Here is a 26,893-nt window from a genome sequence, read left to right as displayed (position 1 = left end):
AAATAAAACAAAAAAAAATTCAGCATTGTCATTGTACACCTGGAAATCCTACTCCATGACCCTGTTTGCCTTGGATGTGCTCTGCTGGGTGTGCCAGACATGCAGGAGTCCCAGGAGCTGGATTACAGAGCTTGTTAAGGACAGCCCTAGGGCCATGTGGGTATCAGAGCTGTGATGTTTTCACTGTCTGAGCGCGGTGCTGGGCACTGAGCCACCAGCTCTGCCTGAGTCAGCTTGCTGAGATGCCCTCCTGGGGACTAAAGGGAGTGAGAAAACTGCAACCCTACGGCTGCTCCAGAGACTGGCCTTTTACTGGGATATGTACATAGCCACTGAATTTTAATTTTCTCACTGCTGGGTTTTCTAGGAAATGCCAGTCGCATCTGCAGAAGTAGGGACGATGGTGAGCCCCCAGGAGTGATTGTTTGAAAGGCTTAGGGAGTTCACATTCCTGTTGCAAGCTGAAATACTCAGTTTTATTTGAGATTTGCAATTATATAGGAGTAGAGAAGCATATAAATCTCCCTTCATTGAAATCACTGTCCTCTCCAGAGGGTAGCCTTGCCACTTCAGCAGTCTGTGTGAAATCTGGCCCGGGCCACGCTGCCGGCTCCAGAGTGGAGCTGTCCGTGTTCCATCTGCCTTGGCTCAGCAGAAAGGTCAGCTCCCAGGGCTGCCAGAGAAGTGCTGCTCTATTGTGGTACTTTATTATCCCTCTGGGGAAGAGGCTGGAATAGGATGTGTGACCGAAACGGAGAATTTGTTCCCTAATTTTCTCACTAGTCCAGGGACGTATACACTATTTGGACAACAGCTGTCTGAGTCCATTGCCAAGCTGGCTCAGTAATGGCCTTTGGTGCAGTGCAGGAGAGCAAAAATGTTCCCAGGTAGTTGGGAAAACTGAGGAGTTTTGTCCGAATTTTGGAGCTGGCAAAATACCAATGTTTGATGTTTCACCATCACCGTGTAAAGTGGGCTGGGAAAACCAAAGTGTTGTTAGAGGTTTCACTATTCATCCTCTTTAAAATTTTTTAGCATTTTGTCTAATTTGAAGGCTCTGTCTCTGACTTTTTTTTTAACGTAGAGAATAGCCGGCTAAAGTGTAGGTACCCAAGGTTGTGTGGTAACTCAGGCAGTGATGTGGCCTAGAAAGAAGGCTGTGCCATGAATGCTGCCACTTCCCCTCCCTTTCTTTTGGTGCTGATTTACTGTAAATTGCATTTCAACCAAAATGGAATGGACTAATAGACCGAAGTCTATTATCTTGGCTTTTAACACAATGAAATCATGTTCAGTGCTTCGCTCTAAGAGGGGGAATGAATATCCCTGACATTTTCCTCCATGTAATGACAGAGATACAGATGGAGAGTTCTGCATTATGAATAGTGGGATGGGGAAAGCATGGGGAGGAATGGTAGAAACAGTCCCATTTTGTGCTTTAGTCCATCAACTCATTGCTCTCTGGGTTAGATAACTGCCTCCCATTTATGCTGGCACACACTTAGATCTTTGCATTTTCATTTATTTTTGTTAATTTACTTTGTAGTCCTTTGACCAGTTGTGTTCTAAAATGTGGGAGACTTAATTCTTCTTATAGGAGAATAATTATGGCACAACTCTTATTTTCTTTCAACTTTTTTTAACTGATAGACACTTAAAACTTTTTTTAACTGACATCCTTAAACAATGTCAGCATCCTGCTTTCAGATTGTGATTTTAGAAAGCTGAAGCTCAGATGTAGTTGTGTTATTCTGGGTGTGCTCTTGAAACAGAAAATGAGACAAACCCTGCTGGGGCAGCCTTGATTTGAGAAATTTTGAGTGAACAGATCAATTTAAAGGTGCTATGCTCACTCCTAAGCAGAGTACCAGGGGAGCAGAAGAGAAATGCATGACAATTTGTTCATCCAGGAAGACTAGAGAAGAAATAGCTTCAACAAGCTGTGGCTGCTCTATGCCACAGGTAGCAGGACCAAAGCCCTCAAACATTTACAGCTTAAGTTATGAGTGATTTGATAAACTTCTTGGAAAAACTTCGAAATTTCTAAATTAGAACAGCTTTCCATTACCATTACAATACATAGTAGAGGAATATATGGTTTAGTTTTGCTGTGAAAACTGAGCTGACAGCACACCTGGATTGCAGGACGTGTCTGGGTGGAGCCCCAGGACAGTGGCTGCAGCTCTATTCAGCTGCATTCTCTGTGGTCACCTGCATTTCAATTTATCTGCCTCTTTGTTGTCTTTGTGAAGTAATTCCCTTGTGTTTCCATCTTTCCAACATGCCTTGAAGTGACGTAGGCAGCAGACAGTGATGTTCTTCCAGCTGAGCTTGTCACGAACATAACGAGCTGTGGCTGCTGGTCACTGTCCTCCTTACTGCCTCCCACAGCTCTGCAGTGAATGCTTCCTCATCTTTCAAACTCCAGAGGCTTGGCTTTACTGCACTATATATTTCACTTTGTTTTTCTTTTTTTCCTTTTTTTTTTTTTTTTCCCTGTAAATCAATCTCCCAGTGGATTTGTTAATATTCAGGAGCTGTCTGGTCCCTCTGTTCTGTCTGAAGTGGGCATGGGGATAGTGTGATACTGAGGCATGATCCTGTGCCGCTGCATGACAGGGAAGAAATGGATTTCATAAATGAATATTGGCTGTTGAGCAGAGTTGAAGATGTTCATACATCAATATGCTAAACTGGGACCACTGAAAATTGACATGAATTGAGCTTGACTTGCTTTGCAAACCAATGACCAGACTAGGAAAAGAGGAAGTACATTGAGTATGGATGGAAATTTGAATTTTCTTGGTCAGTCCATGCCTGGCCACTTATTCTGAAGTTCAAGAAGGGAGGAAGAGCAGAGCTAATTCGTTTGTGCCTGGCAGGGTGCTACTCTCACTGTGCCACCTCCATTCCTGTAGCTGCTGCACCGAAAGATCTCTGTCTGGTTTTTGGTTTGTTTGCGTTGGGCATAGATGGGAAAAGGAAGGAGGGATCAGAAAGAACAGGAATTGCCTGTGTGTACAACTTTGCAAGCCATTTTGAATAGGAAATCTTCTGTATACTAAAGGATTGTCTGGAGGAGTACATTCCAAGAGTACATTGCATTATAAAACTAGTCCAGAATAATTTTTGTCTTGAGAGCATTACTAACAGCCTGACCTTTTAGAAGAGCAGTGGAAATCTTGCTCAGCTGACACGTGACTTTACTAACATATTGCAATTTGGTCTGTATCTCTAATATCTTTGTAAATGACTAATTAGTAAACGCTTCATTAGACAAAGAATTGTCTAGCACCCCTCCTTTATTAAATCAGGAAGCATTCTCTATTTTAATTAGCATGACATTTTCTATAATCAATTTGATGAAATGCCATCTGCAGTTCTAATAATACTGTGTACAGCAAAGGCTGATTGACATATGTGTTGACTGCAAGGTACCAACCTTCTTGCATGTTTGCATTTGAAAAAACATAAAATATAAGAGGAGGACTCTGACTTGCTAATGCTGCTGTTTGTGCTGCAAAGCAGAATTTTAGCTAAGCAAACCAAAGCTTAGTAAATATTTTCAGTGGGAAAACAAGCATTAGCAGTCTTCAGGTTAACACTGTCAGCAATTTCAGAAGACTACCCTGAGGCCTCCTTATTCTAGACACTATGGAACAGATTTTTAGCATTGCCTGAATTATTTCCTTCTCTTTCCTTCACTTTTTAGAATCTACTTGCTCTCTCAAGACTGTTTGATAAATTGCCTTAATACCCAATGGTTTCTATGCACAGAACTGCCTGAGTGCTGATCTTTGGACAATTAGCTTAGGCTAAGATTTACAGTGCTCTGTGCAAATAACCAGCAATTAGCAGTCTGTGTACCTTCTTTATAAATCAGTTGTTTTTTTTTTTTTGTCAAATTATTCAATATCAGTATTAGTAAATTCTAAACCACTTTTAAGCCAGGTTCTAGCAAGTTGGTTTTGGCCTGTATCCATTCAAAATGATTGATCCATACAAGCTTCTCTTAGAGTTCCCATGAAATAAGCCGTATTATCAACAAGTAATAAAAATCTAGCAAATATTTCACCAAACTTTTGTTTGGTAAAGAAAATGTACAATAACTGTACTGTGAATTTAGTAAAATCGGGTTTTTTTACATGCAGAGAAGTGCTGTTAATTCTGTTGCTCCTTGTCAGTGCTAGCAACTGCAGAGATTATTCATGTTAATCTCAGTGAACATGATGGCAATGTAGATTTACAGGCTAGGCAGGTTTTAGTTTTATAATAAGAATGGGTTGCCATGATGTCTGTTCGAGGCTAAAGAATAACTCAATGTGTATTTATAGGTCAAAAATCATCACTTAAAACCTCTGAGAATGGAATAGTCTAGGTAGAAATGCAAGTCTTGCCTGGCTTAAATGAAATATGCACAGAGTAGCAGAGGCTCAGATTCAGTAATCTTCTAAGTCCTGTGGCTTTAGTGTTCCTGTGATGGGTCTCTATATTTTCATAAATTCTTATTCATCCAGGACAGGATTCTTGCTTTCATACTTTATCAAGGAAGCCCCACTTGTTCCTGAGGCTGTTGGATCTTTCCAAGTACAACACAGATGACTTTTAGTACTTGGTTGACTGATCATGTTTTATATCTCTATTGGTCTGCAATCTCTTGTACAATATCCCCGATTTAGAGACCTGCGGAAATGACAAAACATTTCACACCCCCTTTGCTCATTCACATGGAGGACACAACTCCCTCCCCTTGACTTGCTGCTGAATTATGCAGATAGCACCTGTGTCAACATGTTAACTCTTGGAGTTAACATGTTGGAGACTCTTGGAGACTCTTAGAGTTACCCCATGACAGAAAAAGAATAAATGTGATTAGCAGCCTGGAGCTTTTTGTGTCACATACAGGTCTAAAGATGAAAATACCACCAATAAAAAAGGAAGACTTCCAACTAATAAAAGTTGGATCAATATTGATGTGAAAGTGAATAGAACACTGGACTAAAATTCAAGAGGTTTGAAAGTATGTGGTAGTGTGTCCTTTTAACTCAGTCTGTGTCATTTAAATAACAAGATGAGTTGCTTAGTTTCAGTGACATGTGAAACTAGAGTTTATACTCTTCAAATAAACCTCCACCATTCAGTGTCCTGCTGTCACAAAGACAAATCATTAAAGGCCATGTAGACCCTGGCCCAAATTCTTGCACCAGAACAATTCAGGGATTGATTTGCAGTGATGGGGATGTATTTAAGTCTGGAAGTTACTCCATTTTCGTCCTAAACAATACAGGATTTTTCATTAAAATTTACAAGGGCCTGGATCTTTTTTTTTGTTTTTTTTGGATTCATGTGAACATAACGTGTAACTGTGAGTGCTACAAAGGAATTCTGTAGCATTTAGGATGTGGTAGTGTGTTGTCAATTCAATAAATGGAGGTAAAGAAATTATTGCAAAATTGATGGGGGTCAAGCTGCTTGTCAAATAGGAAAAGTTTTGCATTGATTTCTTTTCATTTTATGATAGTTTGCCTGTACTTTGATATTCCCTGGAACAATTTATATTACCCCAGACACAGTATAGAGCTGCATTTCCTGCCAGCTCATACCCTGATCTTAAACAAAACCCTTAGCAGTGTTGAATCTAAACCAGAAACAATAGTCTTAGTGAAGCTATTTATAAGAAATACTGCTTTTATTTTAAAAACTACTTGAGACTATCATGGTGCTGTATTTATGTAATAGTGCTGTCACTGAGGGCTATATTTTTATATACATCCAAACTGTGATTTCAAATGTATGGATTAATCATTTCAGCAGAATGTATATTCCATGTTCTTTGCCTAGAGAGAGGGCAGATAATGAAAATATTTACTTTTAAAAACATACAATAGCATAAGAATTTGGACATTGAGCCTCTCAGTGATAAATTACTGTTGGCTCTGCAGCTAGTACCATTCTATAAGAGCATGTTGCTGACTAAGGTGAATTTATTCTGCTGTGACAGTCCCAGAATTTTGTTTGAGTTTGTTTTCATGTAATATTTTATTTAATGTTGCATTCTTTGTGAAAGCCAAATAAGTTGTAGAGAACCTGTTGAGCATCAAGTTGTCCTGCAGGGGTGTGTGTCCACTGGGCAGCCTCCTTCTCAGTCAGCCTTAGAAATAAGGTCGAAATCAAGATGGAATCAATTCTTTCCAAAGATAGTTGTGTATAATAACCCTGTCTTCCTCTTTATTTTTTCAGTGATACTGTTATTAATCCTCCTAATGTGTTTCCCATTAATTCTGTTTAATGTAAGCTTTGGATGTCATAAAATAAATTCAATACCTTGGATGAAAACCCAATACACAGTTTCAGCAGAGTTGTCTCTATCAAATACAACACTCTCAAATTTTTTTAACAAGATCTATGTTCTGTAAAGTGCTGTTAGGTGTTAATTATATTGCCAGCCATTATTTTTGTGGGAAGAATCCTGGATTTATAGTGCCATTATTTTCTTTGGTACTGATGTCATGATTACTTACATACAGACCCTTGGTTGTCTGTCTTCATGTTTTAGTAAAACAGAATAAATTAATCAGTTATTCAATGCTCTGGAGTTTCCAAACTTTTCAGAAATTTGAAAACTATTATAATCAGGAAATTTTCAATCAGTTGTTTTCAAGATTGTTTTTGTGTGCATCATCCAGGGCTGGTGACTCAGTAACACATCTTCTTTACAGAGGCTTCCTCACATTCTCCTTTGCTTAAGACGGGATGTTTTTTACTCTGGTGATGTCCTCAGATCAATAATATGGCTCCTCAGGGCTGCAATTTGTGCCTAGCTGAGAGCTTTTCACATGATGCTACTGTTTGTTTCAAATTAAATGAGAATTTCTTTGAACTAAGGGCTCTACTTGTCTGAATGTCTTTGTGAAGTGTCAGAGGTCCCTGAACCTTCTTGTGGTGAAGACACCAAGATAATAAACAAAAAAAAAAAAATCCATCAGCTGTGCAAATGGATGAGGCTAAGGACTAGGTAGTGTTTTCTTTTGTAGAATTTCTGACTCTAGGTAACAAAATTAAAAAAAAAAAAAAGTATGTTTATGGCTCTTAGTGAACATTTGAGATATCAGTGAAAAAAATCATTGTCCTGTGGTGTGACCATTAACTATCACATTATCCAGCCTGAAAAAATATTGATTGGAATGGGACTTCCATATTCATTACTATGATTACTTTTGAAGACTGTTATGCTCTGTGTTTACATGGGATTTTGGTAATAATCTTTTACCTGCAAACCACCATACATTTTGCAAACATTCATTTGATTTATGCCCTTCAGGAGGTAACTACTGAATCCGAGTTCAAAGAGAGGTATAATTACTGCCCAGTAAAGCCTGGCTTTTCAAGAGGTGTGACTCAGTTTTCTCTTCTGATTGATTGAGTAAATTTTCTTCTAACTCTAGAAGAAAGGCCTTAATTTATGTCTCACAGTATTTGCCATTCCAAATGTTGTTTCACACCTTGTGAAGGAATTGCAAGAAGAACCTTAGGACTGTGTATTTTATTTGTGATCCTCTTAGGAATTTTAAGGGAAAGTTCTTTTTCTGAGTGAATTTGTTTTGGTAGGATTAGTTAATGAGGCACAATGCTATAAATCCTGTTGGCAGATAACATGTAGGAGACTAGATAAATGAGAAGGAGTAACATTCTGTACTCATTTGGATTTTAGCACATTAGTGTCACCTGTGGGGTCAAAATGCATGGTTTGGAGCACTTCTGTTCAGTGTCTCTGGATTATTTATGCCATTTCTCACAATATGCTTCACCCATAACTAGGGACAGCTCTTTAGCCAGACAGCTTCATTTTTTAATATAATACTCAGCATAGTGATCCAGTGTCATTGGAGATTTCCAGTGCTGGGGTTCCTAAAAGAATGCATGCAAAACAGCCTAAAGGAAGCTGCAGAAATGACCATGTTCTGTAATTGGTAACCTGAAACCAAATAACTGTCTATGAAGTGCTGTTAAATTAAATATTTGAAATATTTTCTCTTTAAAAGGAGCTGCTGCTAATGCCACAGTTCACAATCTGATTTGCCTTCCTAAACAGCAGCTCTAATAATACTGTCCTAAACTCCTTCAATCCCACCCCCTTCCCAGCCACGGTCCTAAAATAGCTTAGTAAGCTCTTCAAATGAGGCTTCATTAATTTTGCAGAACATACCAGAGGACATTCACTAGTGCTGGATATCTCGAGTTCCTGTGGAGTCAATTAAAATAGAGCTACATTTTTCTGAATAAGCAAAGTATTTTTTTTATGATAGCATAACCTTTTTCTCCAGTCATGTTTACTTCCCACTTCATAAAATTCAGGGATTTGTAATGAATTTCTCAGACATTACTGAGGATCAGGGAAGTTCTTTTGTGTTTCCTTTAGGCTTAATTTAGAACTTTTCTTATGCTTTTTACATTGTTATAATAAAATTGTTTCATTTAATTAAATCTCTTACATGGGTTTTAAATAATCTGAGAGAATCAGCACTCTATTCAGTCTTGTAACAAATAGTGGAAAATTTAGAATTTTTTTTAACTCAAGGCTGATGTAGTAATTGTGTATTTCTTGGTGATTTTGCAGGTTTTGATACAAGCGAATACAAAGTATTTTCCATAGAAATCCCAATTAATTTCAGATGTCTTTTTTTTTTTCTTGAGGTGTGTCAGATTCTTTTTCTCACAAGAAATGATAAATTGAGTGAGTGGAAAAAAGAAAAAGTTGCAACAGTTCATCCCACAGTGTTTTAAATGTTTTGCAGGTGGACCTACTTAGTTTTAACCTTCCTTTGCTAACATTCAGTTCACAAGAAAATTCAGTATTCTGTGGCTCAGCTTGAATCACACAGAATATGGACTGTCTTAAAACAGTCATAACTTTGTCCATCCAGTCACCAGAAATACAGACCAGTACAGAAGTTTTGCTCGAATCACTTCTAAGGAGATGTGAATATAATGTTTAACAAAATACTTTGGTTTTTTGCAAAACTTTACTTTGCTGTCTGGCCAAAACATAGATGTATTGAATGAGGGGAGCATGCTATAGGGCATAAACTGGTAATTTTGAAGCTCATGAGGCAAATCAACAAAACTTCTCTCTTGTTTGTGTGTAGCAATAAGGATGCTCTAATTAATTTAACATGCTGGTTCTCTCTACAGATTAAATTCTCAGTGTGTTTGCTAACTGCTTATTTTTTTTGTCATTGCAGATACAGCAGTGGTGTATAAAACCAGGAATGGACATGTTGTTGAACTGAATGTAGAAACAAATACAACTACATTATTACTGGAAAACACAACTTTTGTAAGTAATATATATTATCTGCTTCTCTCTCAGTGAAAGTCTGCTAACATTTTTTTTTTTGCTACAGGAGGGAGAGGGTACAATATTTAAAAGTTAGAGGAGATATGTTCATAACCTAGACTATACTGCATATAAATTAAAAATATAATCCATTCCTCTGTCGGTGAATGATTTCTGAATGAAGTTATTTGTTGTTTCACATGTAAATAACCAAGATGTTGGAGGATTTTCTGTTGGTTGTGCTTTGTTCAGACCATCTGAAGGATGGATTGTGCTTGGCATATGTGCTGGGGAATCTACCTGATGTCTATCAGAAAAAAAATATTTCATAAAAGGTGGGAATGCTACTTAAATGTTGAGAGTGTCTCACTATTAGAAAAGGGGGAAATTGTTCAAGATTGATAGGAATATTTTCCTTAAGGGAAAATATGCCAAGAAAAATGTCATGTTCATCTCTGGTTTAGTTGTTTCTCTGTGCTTTAATGGCAGACTAGATGATTGGGTATTTTTCCTCTTGACCAGTAAAGGGTCAAGAATGGTTTCTGACTAGCAGTAATTGCTAAGAAGTACTTTAATACTTTACTCTGCATTTTCTTCTGCTTTGCTTGGCACTGTTATTTTCAGGGATACCACTTACATTCCACCCTGTAATTCTCGTTTATCAGGGCTTTGCAGCATAATTGTGTGGCTTGTCAATCTTTCCTCATAAATACTCCATGCAGACCACTGGCTGTTATTGTTAATCCCTGTACTTTTAATTTAATAAAATCTTTTACACCTGCAGACTCAAAAGGATGATTCATTTTCATCAACGCTCTTTGGCAAAGGCTGATTTTATTCCTGGTCTGTTCCTGGCCTTTGCTGATAGAGATTCCTCTTTTCAAAGCATAAAGCATAAAGCATAGAACCTTTACTTCTAACTCCTCAAACCAGAAAGAGGAGAGTAGAACTTCAGGAGAAAGAATTTGATGCTGATTTCCTAGGTCAGTGTAAAGATGGAGGAGGATGGAGGAGAGAATTATATTTTAATGAGGAGGTGTGTGGGTGTGTGTGTGTGACTCCCCTTCTGTGAGCTGGGATGTGCCTCAGGGTACCTCTTAGCCCAAAAAAGTCTGTCAGACACAATTGTAAGTGGGTGGTGATGCCTTGTGAAGGCTGACCTAGAACAGAGAGTAGAAGGAGTTACAGAATAAAGTAGGGATTTATTAGGAAGCCTCAACAGGCAGCACAAGACCTTGGGCAGCACAAGAGCCCAGCCAGGGCTACACCCACGGTGAACACAAAATGGTCACAAAATGGATGACTGGTCACAAGGTCTCACAATTTTGTAAGTTCTGGTTCATTTGCATATTGGAGTTAATTGTCAAATTACAGCTTTAGCCTATGAAGTCCCATCTCTCTTCAGTCCACGCTGTTTATGCTCTTGGACCTGAGAACTGGATCATTTGTCCTTGGTCCCCAGCTAGAGAAGGAATTGTTTTGTCTCCCTACTCTGTGAAGAGAGCTCATCATCCCCTCATATGACACTCAGAACTACACACTAAAGCAACACAGACTCTGAAAAATATAAAACCTGAAATCTGAGGCATCAGTGGAAGGGTGAATTTCTGTAAATACAAACCCTCAAGTATTAGGAAGCACTTTCCCTGTTAGCCATTTATTGAAGTGTGTGAGCCCTTCCTGGCCAGCCAGGCCTGTGCCAGGCCTCTGTGGTGCCTTCAGGGCATGACCTGAGCACGAGCAGCTGCTGGGGCATCCCCGGCTGCAGGACGTGACTTTAATGCCGAGGCTTGAGTCTCTCCCAGAGGAATCCATGCACTTCTGGCTGGAAGTGTCTGGCCTGTGCTCTGGAGTGTGCTGCCAGCATGACAGGCTGTTCAGGCCATTACGCCACCCAGCCTTGCCAGCTGATGATGGCTTGGGAAGGACAGGCTGCTGCACACCGTGGGTATCACCTCTTTTGTAAAGTTGTTCTTCTCTGGGCTTTTTATGGAACTGATTTTTCCTCAATTCACACAAACCTAGTGAGCTCTAGACACTAGATATCTACTATTAATTAGAAGTGTGGGAAACTGATCCAAAATATGTAATATTCAAGCAACCATCTAGTAATTAAGGGTGAAGAAAATAAAAACCTAAGTGTATTTTTTTTTTTTCCTGTAGAGCTCCTCTCTTTACACAGCCAAAAGCTGAGAGTGTTGTACTTAAAAATAGTCAATTCCAGCAATTAGTATTCATATGGAGGAAGTATAATAAAAAGCTGAAAACAGAGCAGAAGGCCCAGCAAATTTGTTGGTGTATGTTTGGAAGAGAACAGGGGGAAATGTTCTGTGCTGTCTGACTTGGTGGCCAACAATCCTAACAGGATAACATTAATGAGTCAGGCTGAAATCAAAAGCTGTCCTGTTCTTCTGAGCTCGACTGTCCCCAGATTTGCACTGCTAAATGTAATCTTCTAAAGTTAGACACCTGGATCATTAATCAAACATTTTCCTCGCTCAGTGTCACATCTGCTTAATCATCAGTGCATAATTAGAATGGTGGTGGTTTAATGACTCTGCAGAGATGTTTTGGATTAATAAAAAATACAGCAGAGATCCAGCATAGGCAGTGGCAATGCAAGTTCCTTCATTCTTCCCTATCAAAGGGTTTTAGTCATGGAAGAATCACCTTTTGATGGGAGTTATTAGTCTGATTTCAGTCTGCATTTGCTTTCCTGTTTGCCTTTGCTCAAGCAGCCAGAGAAACGGCAGGGTTTTCTTAGTAATGTTGATAATTGTCCATGGAAAATTGAACTGCTGTGATAAACTCCTTGTGCAGAGGAAAGGGGCAAGTAATGACTCTTTGTTACCCCTGATTGGACTGTGTTTGAATCAGCAGCTCAGAGGAGATTTTCTTTTTTTCCCTCATTACTCAATCTTCCACTGGGCACAGATCACTGGCTCTTCTTTTGCATCCTAGAGACTGCCACTCCTGCAAAGTATATGTCTTTTATCCTTCTTTGTGTTGCTTATTGTGTAGAAGCCAGATATCCCTAATGATAATCTGCTGTGCTCACTAAGTAGGTGTATCATCAAAAAAGCGGGCTGCAGTTTTTAAAAAAACCCTATGTTAACATATATGAAGATAACCAAATCCCCAGCCTATAGAAGTACCATTAATAATAGTCATGCACCTGGAAAGAAAAAAGGCTGGTGCTTTGTCATTCTAGGATGCCCACTTCTCTTACACAGGGGAAATATTTATCCCAAGTTCTTGAATTAAAGTACTTTTTTCCAGTATAATCAGGTTTTATTTAGAAGTAGAAGAAATTCTTGCATTTCATTTGTCCTTCTGGAACGGAATCTTTTTTTGTACTCAATTAGTAAAACAGAATGGCCTTTATATATTAAACTATCAGCAAAGCAATATTATGGGTAACAAATACAGTGCCGTAAGTAAAAAGGATAAGTTGCAAAGCACAAAGAATATTTGTTAACATCTCTGGGTGTTTTCTAATACACATTTTCCTCTGACTGTATCCATGTAGCCCCTCCTGTTTCAGCTGTCTAATAAGCAGCTAATATCCTTAGCCAGCAGCATATAAATGTTCACAGCTGGAGGCTGGACCAGTCTCCTGTTAAGAGGAGCCAGAAAAAGCTCTAGACATTAATCACTGTGTGGCATCCTGGTGTTTGAGATGCTGCCTCGATACATGATTACAATATGTTCTCTATCATCTGGCTGGGCTGCCTATCACTGTGATCCTAAGTGACAACCTACCAGCTTTTCAGCATTTGTCAATACTTTATTGCGCTTTACACTTCCAAAATCAGTGGCATTATGCCACATTTAGCTAAGAAGTTTCAGTCTTTAGCAAGCATTTTATTGAATGCTTTTGCCATCAGCTGTTCCTTAAGGTCAGTAAAAGCAGGTTATCAGTTCAAACACAGCCCAGCCACAAGCTGGAGAGGAGAGCATGGAGGATCACATGGATTGTTTAGCTCAGGGAAAGTTGTCAATCTGGTTCCTCTTTCTAGCTCAGCCTCTCAAGTCTGTTCTACTACCCTTAAACACAAAACAAAATGGAAAAAGCAAGCACGGAGAGGATAGAAGATGTGTGTAGGGACTATGTGTTCTGTTATGGAACTTTCCGAATGTGTTGAATTCTTTGAAATAAACCTGCAGAAGTTTTGCCTTCATTTCTCCCTCTTAAAAAAGCTGCAATAATTATGGAAGTGGTAAGATTTTTGTTAGCCCTCATTTTCACTGCTCTTGTGGTGCATGTATTCAGATACCATGCATGCACCCTAACAAACACTCAGAGTCCTCTGTCAGAAATTAGTCTTATGGGACTCCTCCAGGCTTTGGAGTGTGCATGATGGAATGTATTTTGAATCTGTTGATTTATTTTCACTACCAGGCAATACAAGTGGAACTGTCCAGCTGTACGCTTTGGACTCTTCTAACCCCCAGTAATTCCTGACTTGCTGTGCCCCTTGATTTCTGTGCCTTTCCACAACTCCTTTCAAGCTCAAAGGGAAACTACATCATGGTGCACAGCAAACAATTATTGCTGAGTTTCAAACCTGTTGTGTTGCTGTGTTACTGTGGCCCATCTTTTACACAAAGGTGGAGAGGGAAGGACCTTGCTGCCTTCTATTGGTGTCAGAAGGTGACAGAGCAGGAGCAATCTTGGCTCAGGGTCCGTGGTCAGGCTGTGGCAGCCCAGCTGTGGGAGCCCTGTGGAGGCCTTGCAGCCAAAAGCAGAGAATGAGAGCTTCAGTCCGAGCAGAGCTTTTGGCAGGGACTCTTTTGTGGTGTTTTACAGAGCGTTGTTCATAAACAGCCCTACTTGTTCTCTTCCTTTGGATACTTTTTTTGGTTTGTTTTGTGTTCCCCACCACCACACCACCTTCCTCTTTTGACATGAAACTCAGTGCAGCATCATAATGCAATTACAGTTCCTTTGTTGATTAATGTAGATTTAATTGCAAGAGTAGATTACATGCTTGTATTTTAAGAACCTTGCATAAGAGATTAATGAAAGGGTGAATAATAATAAATACATTAAATAACATTATATAACCACATAAATATTAATAGTTGTTGCAACACTAGACATTTTAATGACCCAGACATGTTGTAAATAGGTGATTATGAGTATTGTAACATTCTCTCTACTCTCCCATGCTCCTCTGAGTGTCCAATAACCCTCTCAGCACAGCCATTTCAGTAGAGGGGTTTTTATTGATGCAGTGCACCACTGTGCATCAAGGTAGGAAAGCCCGACACGTGGAAGGGTTTGCAGTCACTGTGGTTTGGTGGTGGCCCTTGGTTTTTGTCCAAGTGAAGGAGGTTTCACCATAAAAAATGTGAAACTATCAGGTTACAGAAAGTCTGTGTGGGATTTCTCTAAATACTATTCCTGGTAAGATTGTTCCTTGATACAGTTAAGGGCTAACTATGTCAATTTTCCTGGGAAATGTGAGGGGGAAAAACTTCTGTGATTGACTGGTTAAAGGTTAATGTCTATCAGGGAGGCTGTGGGGCAAGGCTCATGGTTGGTTCATGTCTATTTTTATGTCCTAGAGTTCCGGGTGGGTTTGGAGAATTTGGTTCCTGTATTTGAGAGCATAGAAGTCAGCTGAGATAATGTTTTAAGGCACATTTGTCTTTTAAACTGAGGGTTAACAGTTCCAGCACCTGGCATTGCAGAAGTTTTGGGTCTAGATTAAATGCTCAGATGACAGAAGAAGCACCGCATTAAGAAACGTAACCTTGGAAACCCAAATTTTTCATCATTCCAATTATAGCACATTTTTCTAATTACAACCTGTCTTTCTCAGAGGTTTTCAGTGCTACAAACCTTGCTCTTCTGCTGGGCTCCACTCTCTGCTCTTTCTCATGGTCCATCTTGTCCTTTCAGTCACAGCAGTGGCGGTGAAGGAGAATCCCATTGTTCCCTGGACTGCCAGTGCCTCCCAAGGGAACTGTGACATGCCAAATGCCTTCTCCTCTTGCAGCTCCTGTAATTCCATCCTACCTGACTCCTTTTATGCCATTTGGCCAATGCCTGTCTGATAAGTGGAGCTGGATACCTGTGAATGCTGATGAACTCCCAGCCACTGAGATTCCACTACACCATTAAGTTAAATTTCTGATACAGATGTGCAATAGAGAGATGCATAATTTCCTGGTTGCCACCAAGCTCTAAAGTAATATTCCTGAAGGTCTTAAAATATTTCATTCTGGATAAATAATAATAAAAAAATATAAAGCCTAAATGTGTGTTAAGGGAGCACTAAACAAAAGCTGGAGAAGGAGAATAACAGGAGTGTGGAAGATGAAATTCTGGGGAAAATAGAAGCACAAGAAACTGAAACATCAGGAGGGGTAAAACTAAATGAAAAAACCTAAACCAGACAAATAAATAAACTCCACAAACATTTCTTTAAATCAGTTTTAACTATGATATATTATTTAACTTAAAACCATCCAACTGAAACTATGGAAAAAGAATACTGTAAAGTATATATGTTACAAAAATACTTTTACAACTCTGGGCTAGACTGTATTACAGTTAACTTCATCTGTTTGCACTATACCATGTTTTTGAAAGATTATGAATAAGGCACTGATTTAAATGTCATAGTAATTAAAATCCACAAAACCAGTTAACCCAACATTTTATAGTATGTGAAAGATGAAGAGAGTCACCAGTACGTCAGTAGCTCAGAACCAGGGTTTTAAGAAAACAGGAGAAATAAAAAAAGCTGATACTAGGGGTCCTTGCTGAGGATGCAGAGCCTAAACCAAGCCTAAATTTTTTCTTAAACACTATCATAACAGGTATTTCTTTTAACAGGAAAACACACATAACATTGCAAAATTAGAAAGAGAAAGAAATACTGACTTTGGAAATCAAACTTGAGAATATATTGTTCACTGGAATTCTATGTTCCATTTTAATCATCCATATGGAAAGGTGGAAAAAGCCAATTCTTCTTTTCCATGCAAGACTACATTTTAGCAATTCTTGAAAGGTGGATGAGAGAAAGAAACTGGAAAGCTGAAGGACAAAAACCTGTTCAAATTCTGTCTTTTTGCCTGGATTTGGCTTTTACTGTTGCAATCTATGGTGGCAGTGAGACCACTGAGGTCATCACATCATGCATCACTGTCAGGAGAAGAATTAAAACTCTTATCACAGGAGGTATTTCAAAGAAACCTAGAAATACAGTGTTTCATATGGCTAGACCTGATTTTACAGTCAGTGGGAGATTTGGTCGAGTGAGGAATGAAAGATCAGATATAAGGATAATTTATGTCTGAAAAAGTGAAATCATGTCAAAGCAGCAATATAGGAAAGATGGCTGACAGGTGTGTGAATTAAGCAGGGAAGACAGTGCACAAGTGTTAAAAACACCACATTTATTTTTTCTCAGAATTACGCAATAGTGTGGTCTGTAACCAATACAAGGATTACAGCAATTTCTCCAGTCCAAGGGTTCCCTGGTTGCATAGAGCTGATGTTTTTCATAGGGATTTCAACTCCTGATGGGGCTGGGTAGAGGGAAACAAGGAAACTCCCTTCCCTTTTACCTTGTGGTCTGCCTTTGGAAAGGGATTAGGGTGCATGGAGTGCACAGTGTTGGACTGCCCCAGTCCCTAACTAGCTGATACTGAGCAGTGATGCAGAGGGAAGCCAGCCCTGTTTCAGCATTCCTGGACTGTGCCTAATTAGGCAGCTCTATTTCTCCCAATTTCAGAGCTTATTTGTCCAAAATTCCATTTCTTAGAGATTAAGCACAGCAAACCCATAGGGTTATAGTCACATGGGGCAGCATTTAGGTCTGTCTTCCTTAATGAAGGCTAAATAACTCCTGACAAAGCAAGAAGCTTGAGAAATTGAGGATATGCAGACCTGTGGAACAACCATCCTCCAGATTTTTAATAACAAGACCTGAGGGTTTTTAATTCCCAGTGTATTTCCAATGTGGTATTTCCCCAACACTTCCTTTTAAACTTAAAAATGTGTTCTCCTGAGAAGAGAATAAACCCTTGCGGTCAGAGTCCTCACAAGGTTCTTTTTAATGAATAAATATATCTAACCCCTGGAGAGATTGGTGCAATAGATGATCTCCCAGAAGTTTGTGTGGCATACATCTCATCTCCTACAGCAGGGACCAAAACTTTCTCTTTAAGCCCTTAACCACCAGCTGGTCTAACCTCCTCAGCCATGGGGTCAGGCAGCTGTTGGTTGATGAAAACCCTTAGACATGTTTGAAGAGGGGAAAAAAAAACAATTCTGTCTTTTGTTTTAGTGACTCACAGATCGTGAGTTTATTTGCAGGAGGAATTAGTCAGGTGATTGTTTTAATATTCTCTTTCTAATGTATAAGGGCTTCTTCTGTGCATATAAGTAGGAGTTTCTGAATTAATTGCCAAAATTGTGCTTCTCTTTACCAAAAAAAAAAAAAAAAAAGACCCTTCAAAACCAGAATTTTAAGGAAATTGTAATCACTTTAAGTCACTTAAATCTCTCTGCCATTCTACTAGAATTAAACATCTATTTTTAAGGCTTGATTGTAAATCAGGCTTAAATAAAAGGGCTAATAATGTTTTTATGATAACTTAAAGAAATCAGTTTTGCTATCAGCTTTGGCAATGTGCACATGATTTCTGTGGGTCTAATTTTGAGTTTCTTATTTGTGAGGTAAAAGAAAAAGTATAACACAGCTTTATACTCCTTTTACCAGAATTATGCCATTATGCTAACAAAAAGAAAACTACTTTGCCCAAACCCCATTACCATACAGTTTTTCACATTCAATGTACACCTTGTGTCTGGAGGCAAATAAAATTTTGCAGGTGAGTGCAAGCTGAGTAAACAAGATCAGTGGGATTCAAAAGACTTTAAATCCCAAATCCACAACACTCTGTAAGTGAATATGCAAGTAGTTCTTGCTGGTATTGCCTGCAACTGCCAATAGCTTGCAGCTGAGCTGCTCAGGTGTTTGCAGGAAGAGGCTGGTTACCTTTGGGGTGGCACAATCAGGGACTGCAGATTATTAAATATGTGAACTGCTAGGAGCTCTGCTCTCTGGGAATGAATTTGGAAAGTTGCCTGGGTTATGGAGTGCTGAACGTTGAGGTAGTGGGGCAATAATTAATAAACTGCTAGAAAGAAGATAAATTTCACATCTGAAAATATTTTCAGTGAAGTGCCAGGAGAGGGGAATGTTACTCATAGATGAACATAGTCTCTGCTTAAAGATGATTAACTCATAAAAGCAAATTTGGGCACAGTGGAAATCTGTTCTGGATGCTTTGTAGATACAGAAGGATGGTTTAAGTGTGTTGTCTTTTTTTTTTTTTTCCCCTTCTTTCTCAAGACTGCAGATTTATCTTCTGACTTTTGATTCTGTTATGCTGCTGAACCAAACAGTTTATCTTCAAAAGTATTTTTCCCTTTAATTCTTTTGGATAGCTTGATTCTAACTATATTACCTAGGAACCTGAATTTAATCTGTGTATCAAAATATAGCATCTTTTCAGTTTATTGGAAGCTTTTTCCCCAGGTATATAGTTTGTGATGTAATAGTTTATGACTTCCTGCTCGTGTACCTTTAAACCCCTGTTGAATACATTTGTTTAGAGGTGGGATTAAGCTAAGCAGAACAAGATGCTTAAGGAATTAAATAGTGGCTAGATCTTGTTCTACATAGATGTTTTTTTATTTGTTTTCATTTTATGGCTTTATCATTCTATTATTTTTTTTGCAGTCCTACTTTTTTCTGTTCTTATCTGCATTTTTCATTTCTTCATTTTCCTTTCATTCTGCAAATAGATATCTTGAGATTAATTCAAAATTATTTTCTTCAGTGCCCTTTAAAGCACATTCTTGTCTTTTTCATGCAGTAGATTCATTAAATTCTTTCTGACATCAACATTACCCGTTGATGAAATTACAATCTTGAATTCAATTGGGTATCATGTAGTCTTAAGTGGATGTAAAGCATTATTAGTTTTATTATGCTACCTTATGTTTCACTTTTCTCTCTGCTAAGAATTTTCTTTATTTTAAGAAAGACTTTTTGTTTTGGTTCAAGTTGTTTTGCAAAATGTTTGTATATGCGATGTTAAAAGAAAAGCAGTAGAGACATAGTGCACACCTATTCTTTTTCTTGCATATTATCTTGAAGACTAACCTAGTGATGAATCTCCCTTTTAATCATTCCAGCCAAAGTCTCTTCCTTCATCCTCTGGGAATGAATTGGTTGTAGTTCTTCTCCTTGAACTTAGTGCTTGTAGTGATGATAAAAAAAACTCATCAGCCTCTTATTGGTATTTAGTGTTCTTCTGTTGCCATTGTACTGATACCAGCTAATTAGACTAAGAATTATTTAGTGAGTCCTTCTTTTATGAAAATTACATTGATTTTCTAAACCAATTCAGTCTTACAAATGGGAAGTTCTTAAATGAGCTGTAGGAAAACTTGGGAAAGGGGATTTTATTACTTTCCTATTGCTAAAGCACTTTTACTGTTACTTCATTGCAGGGAACCTTCAAAGCATCAAGATACTCTGTTTCACCAGACCTAAGATTTGTTCTTCTTGCATATGATGTTAAGCAGGTAAGCCAGCCCTTCCTTATCAAAGAGCCTCTATATCAAAAATCCAAAAGCCTTGTTTTGTATGTTTTGTTTTTAATTCCACATGTTATGACTTGTGTATTTGATTTCTCTTCCCAAAACCTACTGTTTCAATGATGGGGGAGTTTGTATTTAGATGTGTGTGGAGGTGTTGCCTGGTTCTCAGGGAGGTAAATTGCCATGGCTCCTCTGAAGTGCTGGTTTTGGCAGTAGAGGTTTTCTAACCCTTAAAGTGTTCTGCTACTGCCTGTTTATGTTCAATCCTATCTTTTGATATTCCTTCCGTTTTAAACAGCTGCACTGGTAATTTATGGACTATACAAAACAAAAGGTCTAGGCTGATTCATGTAATGAAATTTTTATTGTTGGCTTCAGGAGTCTGAAGTGTGATAGTCTGGAAGCCTGTATAACGCAGTGTATTCTTTGTTTCTTACAGTATTTAGAGGTTTTGGAGGCTATTACATTGTCAAAAAGAGTTTTGATCAATAATACCATGTAGAGTATTCTAAAATAAATCTTGTAACACAGAAAGGAAAGAAAAAAAAAGCTTTATGAATTTCCTCTGTGTATATTGGTGCTTGTGTAAAAAGTGCTACTAAAATATGAACTGCTCTTCATGAAAGAATAGTTTTGGGTTGATGAACTCAATGGTTACTTGAATAAGTTTGGGTTGTTTTGTTTGTTCTAACAATGTTGATACAAAGTGATTTGTTAACTTGGTATTACATCCAAATAGGGTTTTCATCTACCAGTTCTGCTGGATTCCAGATCAGGTTTTCCTTACAATATACATATATCAATAGGAAAGAGCTGCTGTTGTTCAGTTCACTGTTTTTTTGGTGAAGAATTACAGTTTTATTCCCATCTCAAAAATACATGCTCCTTGCTACTTCGCTTCTTGATTGCTTCTTATTTTGTGAAAGAGTTTAATAATCCCTCGTACTGACTTAAATTCCTCATTTGTTCTGTTGAATTTTTGATTTTGGATGGCTTTTTTCCCCTTTGTTTGAGATTTTCCTGGTAACATATATAGCTGATAAAGATAAATAAGGAAAAGTTATGTAAGTATCTGTCACACTTTATTACATCTAAATGTGTTAACATCAGGGATTAATCTCTGCCCCATGATAAAGATGGTCCAGTGACATGCACAGAGCTCTCAGTGAATGCTGATTCTATCAGTTTGCAGTAGAACCCTCTTTCTGTATCTCAGTCTTGGTTTTGTTGCAAAAAGAAACATTTCCATCCTTTCACAGTGAAGTTACATAGAGGAAAGAGGTTTCCAGCATTTATATTTTCCATCTAGAGGTTTTCTTTGCTCAACTATATTGACAAGAAGTAATTAAAATGAGAAATGAACAGGGCTTGGCCAGCAGTTTGTGGTGCCCTTGGATGAGGCTTGTGTCACTTAGACTGCTCCAGCTGAGCTTGTGGCTTTCAAACCAGAAACATACTGTGAGTGTTGTGTCTTCTACAAATGGTGGTCCTAAAACTCATAATAGCTGGGTGTTGTCACTCAGATGTAAAAAATACCTTAGTTCCTGAATGTGTTGCTTAAGGTGGAAGGAAGAAGCACCAAAAATCGTGTAAGACAATTTTTTCAGACACTGCAAAAAATGTTATTGTGAATAACCGGGGAAAGTCTTTTATTTCTTCCTCCAAATTTTCTGACTTTTGGGATATTTGTTAGACTGGTAAGGCACTTTTTGTTTCCTCCAAATCTGTTGGAGAAAAGGCATGCAAAGCCTGTATATTTCTTCTTAACTAATACTTCTGAATTACATCAAGGGTTAAATTAGTGTTCATAATTCTTGTGGTTTAGGAAGTTTTTTTCTCAGTCAGAGCCAGACTTACTGCATCTGGATAAGAGGAAATCTGCCTGTCTACCTTTCTTTTTCCCCAGCTGCTAAGTATAACTTATTAAATTTATTGACTATAAAATTAAAATCAATACTAAGCAGCATGACTTAATTGGAGAGTTTCCAATTAGTTTCAGTAGAACCAGGCTAGATTCTTTCTTCATGCCTCTTGTGAATGTAACTTTTTATGAAATTGAGGATTTCCTTATTGTCTAAGTTACAGCACATGTCTGAGTTTATTAATACCCAGTTGAAGGAACCACAAGTAACTTATAAGTATTCAGTAGATCTTTCCATCTGCTAAAAATTCCCACAGATCTCTGGACCTTACTAGCTATGTGTGTCCCTTATTTTTCCTTCTTTGTTAAGATTTAGGTGTATAATTGTCCTGCAATGTATTTGATGGGATTTCTGCTTTTGAAGACTGTGATGACTTTAGATTTTTAAAATTATAATGGTTGTTTACATACATCAATCTGTGTTCTTCATAACATACAGTAATACAGCTGGAACAGATTTATTAATCAACAGTTTTATAAATAAGCTAGTGTGTTTCAGCTTAGCAGATTGGAGAGAAATAGAGACAAATACTTCTTCAAGACATTTTGTCGTGAAATTGTAATTGGAAACAAGGTTATTTTGATGTTTGGATTAAAAATAAATGTTAAATTAAATAGTTGAGTATTTATTTTACTGTTGTCAGCATTTTCTTTAATCTATTTTACGCTTGGAATGGCAAACTTTAATTAAATTTGCAGTTGTTTCAGCACAATTAAGAATATCTTCTATGCATAACGAAACATAAATCTGCATGAAAATAAGCCATCTTTGAATACAAAAGTAATAATTGGATCATTTAAATTATGCTTAATGCAAGGAGGAAAACCATTTCATGTGGCATAGCAGCTGGTTTGGTAGAGCTCTATGAAAAGATTATGGAAGAAAGCTCTTTTGCTAAGGAATTGGAGGTGTTGTTCATTGATTTCTGGATGTCAGGCTCCCTCCACCTCCTTCCCAGCAGGTCACAGAACACGAGCCCTGGGGCTGTCTGGTGTTTCCTCTTGGAACACAAGGCCGTGGTGCTTGTAGAGGTCCTTTCTGTGTGTTCTTTGCTGCAGTACTCCATCAATCTCCACACTCCTGGATTGCTTTTCACCAATTTTTTTTCAAGGTTTCTGACTTTCCAAAGCTTCCATGGCTCAACTGCAGTGTACATGGTCTTTCTGTCTGTAGCTCACCATAATTTGGTTGGCGTCGCTGAAAAAGTCTCGATGTGCAAGGCAGCAGATCGGAAATAGAAGCTAATTTGGGGGATGAGCTCAGACATCCTTGCTGGATGTCAGGCCATCCTCATTCTTCTGGGACAGTGGGAAGACAGCACCAGGGAAACTATTGTACCTATTGTATGCAGGGAGGGGACAGTTTTGCAGGGCTGTATCTTTTTGATTTTCCTTTGAAGATTGTCAAGGTGTGAGCAAAGAATATGACACTCTGGGTGACAGCATATCTAAGCCAGTTGAGATTTCAAGAGGAAAGATTATTTCACTATTGCTTTCAATAAGGACTGTGTTAAAATGGTATTTTAAACTTTTCTCACTCTTCTGGTGGTACAATTCACAACTACCAAAATCTGATTTATAGTTTCGATAAAGAAATGGAAATCAGACACTCTGTTCTTGTATTAATGGTAAGGAATGGGGCAGTGAATTTGCAGGAGTGACAATTAAGGTTCTAAGAAATTCTTTTACCATTAGGAAACTTTGGTGTTAACTTGGTATCACATCCCTCAGCAGACTGTTGCAACTTGTCCCTGGACTCCACATGAAATGAAAATAAGCTTTATTCCAGATATTAATGAGTTTTTTGCTCAGACATTATGGCCATATTCTCCCAGTGCTCTTGCTAGAGCATAATTTGCCACAGAAGAGCAAATGAAGAAGTAGATGAGATCATTTCCTCTCATTCCTCATGTGATGAAATCCTTGTGATTATTTTTTCTCTCCTACAAACAAACTGTTCTTTCCTTTTTCCTGCTTTCAAAGCCCTTTTAAATGCTAAGCTTCAGGAATTTTTCCTGCTTTATTCTCTTTTCTATTAATAAGGCATCATCTTCTGTTTTCAGTACAAGATAATTATGTGTGAATGTTTTTAGCTCTTGGTTCAGAAATGTGCTTAAAAACAGATTAAAGTTCAGCTCTAGTTTAGAAGCATGAGCATCTAAATACTGTCTTAAAAAGCAAATATTTTCCTGAATTAGGACTTCAAACTGTAATCTTTTTTAGCTAGAAAATTTTAATAAAACAATATGTTTAGCTTAAAAGAAATAGATTTTAACACTTCTTATGGTAAGATCAGGGTGAAGAATAACCCAATACTCTTAAGAAAGGAAGGAGAAAAATAATTTTAGATCTAAAAGTCACTCATCTAGTCAAAAGTGTATCTGAATATTTTCAGTTTACTGTATTAAAGACAGGATTCCAACATAGCATTTGAAGTAAAGAACCCCCAAGTTACTTTCTGCTGTGTGCCGATGCCTGTCATCCGTTTGCTGCTATAATATCTGTTTTTAGAGGATAATGACAGGGAGTACTGACCATGGTCTACAGCAAATGAAGGACAAACAAGTGACATTCTCATCAAGCTTTTAGAGATTGCCTCTGATACTGACTTACTCAAGTGCACTGAAAGGATCTTCAGCATTTTGTCTGCAAATTAGGAGAATCCATGAGGGGAAGAACTCACTGAAGTCTTAAATTATGATTATGTGTTCTGCATTAGAAGATTATCTTTCTTACAAGCAGGTGGAAACTAAATGCTCAGTTGTAAGTAAACCTCTGGGTCAGTGAAATTTATTTGTGGATTTTTGTTCTGAAAAAGTTAAGAGGTAAAGAAACTACCTGGCACTATGTCTTATTTTTAATCACAACACTGGTTTTAACACGTGCAGGTGTTTTCAAGATAGTTTAGCCAGTGCTTGTGGAAATCTGGCTATGAGGAGCATTATCTGCAGTACCAGCCAAGGGTTGGAAACACACAACAAAGATTAAATGAAATCTGTCACCTAGCACATGGAAACAGCATTTTCTCAACAAGATTATTTCATACAAAGGACTAACAAAAGACTTTTTAAACCAGCAGTGATCTGGCCAACAATATTTTATGTAGCACTCTCTATGAAGTAAAGATCTGATATAAAATTCATGCTATCACCTTTTTCCTCCAGAAATGCATGTTTCTTTAGATAAACCTGTTTTTCATGTGTATTTCTGCAGGTCCTCGGGGTAATCTTTCATCTCTTATTTGCTCATTTTGAGATGAGTCCAGAAGGAAACAATGCATGTGCACAGTCGTGAACTTACAAGATCGTAAATAAAAGTCTGATCCTGACTTGACTTTCCCATTCATCTTTATCTCTTGTCAAGAACACCAAAGACCAATTTTTATCAGCTTTAGGGCAGCAAGAAAAAAAAAAAATAGGAAGGGATTTTTAAGAGAAATCCACCCCCAAAATCTATGCTTATTTCTTGCAAATAGTTTTTTGTGATATATTGTATTTCTCTCTTAGGTATGAGAAAACTGGGTGCTTAAAAGATCCGATATTGAGCAATTTTTGGAAGTAGGCTGCGCAAATTTTTGCCTTTTCAAGGCTGTTGTTTTACTTTGAGTTGAAGTTTTAGATGGACAGAGTCTGGTAATATAACAGGGCTGTAGGTTGTCTTGGCATAGTGCTCTTCTTTTTCATATATTTGACTTTATAGAGCTCCAGAAATAAGCAAGGTATTTTAAATATAAAAAGCCAAGGTCTTTGCCTTGTAGTAAAATCTTTGTAGTGCTTTGTAGTAAAATCTGACAAAATTAATTTTATGACACCACCTACTATCATGAATTATCCCTTAGGAGTGGGTATTCATGTGAATACAGTGTCCCACTTCTATCCAGGATTTTATCTAAATTATGTGGTAAAATGAAATAGCCACCAGCACCCATAAATGGATGATGGGGAAAACAGAGTCTGTTTTATGGTGAGAATCATGAACATTGATGTTTTGTATTTATCTGAAAAACAGACTTCACCTTTCATTCCTGCTGAGTTGTAGTCCTTTAAGTGCTTGCATTCAGTCTGTCAGACAGGTCACTGCCTCACCACTTACTAGAAGTAGCAGAGTTGTACGTGGAAGATCTGCGTATATCTGCAATACTGAGTAAAAATTATTGGTGTATTTGTGCTGGGATGTTGGGGATGCTCTCTGACAGGGTGTTACTGTGGTGTCCTACAGGACAGGGCTGGAACTGTCACAATTTCTTCCTCTAAAAATAAAAACATCAACTAAAAAGATGGGAAACTGGAGTACTATTTGGATGCTTCCACTGTTTCTTTACATCTAATAAGGTAACTATCTCTTGTCACATACCAGTCCTTATGCATCCACTTCCTGTTTTTCATAAGGGATATGTTGATTCATATATGCAAGTTCAGCCTAGTGTAGCAGTTAAAAAAAAAAATAGATAACTTTTCCTAATAAACCACATGAGGCAAGGTGCTGCTGCTTTTCAAGTAACTTACTGAGTTTTTCTGTTCCGTTTCTATTTACAGGATTGCTGCTCAACCTCAGGTTTTAGAAGTAAACAAAATAAATAATTCTAAATGAGATAGAAGATGGCTTTTTTCCATTGTTCAGAGTTGCCAGAGTTGAAAAATCAGAATTTGTGTTTCAGGTTCTTGTTCAAAGCCAGTATTGAAAAAGAAGATTGTACTTTGCTGTTGTTCAGTAAAAATGGAGGCATTTAACTTTTCAAAGAAAATGTTTATTGACAGAAAAAGTATTTTCAATAGTATTGTCATTCCTATCAAGTATGAATACTGTTATTTCAGGAGGACCTAGGTGGTGTCCAGCTGAGTTTCTGAGATCCAGCAGCTTAGAAACTCAGTCTTAACATAACATAATTCTGATTTTCAGAGTGGTTGTATTCCTACATCCCATAATAATCCGTGGGGACTGGAATCCCACTGTGCTAATGCTATAGAAACAGGCAATATTGCACTATTTAAGTCAGCAGTTC

At 37.9% G+C, this 26,893-nt stretch overlaps 1 protein-coding gene across 2 annotated transcripts in view; it reads left to right on the top strand.

The window, feature by feature from the left end:
- DPP10 (dipeptidyl peptidase like 10) overlaps nt 1–26,893 on the top strand; it is a 440,196-nt gene that overhangs the window by 303,602 nt on the left and 109,701 nt on the right. For both annotated transcript variants that reach the window (XM_053982682.1, XM_053982681.1), the window contains exons 4-5: nt 9,243–9,337; nt 19,881–19,955. In XM_053982682.1, coding sequence (XP_053838657.1) covers nt 9,243–9,337; nt 19,881–19,955 — 170 coding nt within the window. The remainder of the gene's footprint in view (nt 1–9,242; nt 9,338–19,880; nt 19,956–26,893) is intronic.

The sequence above is a fragment of the Vidua macroura genome, chromosome 7 (genome assembly GCF_024509145.1).
Source record: "Vidua macroura isolate BioBank_ID:100142 chromosome 7, ASM2450914v1, whole genome shotgun sequence".
Lineage (NCBI taxonomy): Eukaryota > Metazoa > Chordata > Aves > Passeriformes > Viduidae > Vidua > Vidua macroura.
The sequence above is the reverse complement of the archived record's forward strand: the minus strand, read 5'-3'. Positions and strand labels throughout refer to the sequence as shown.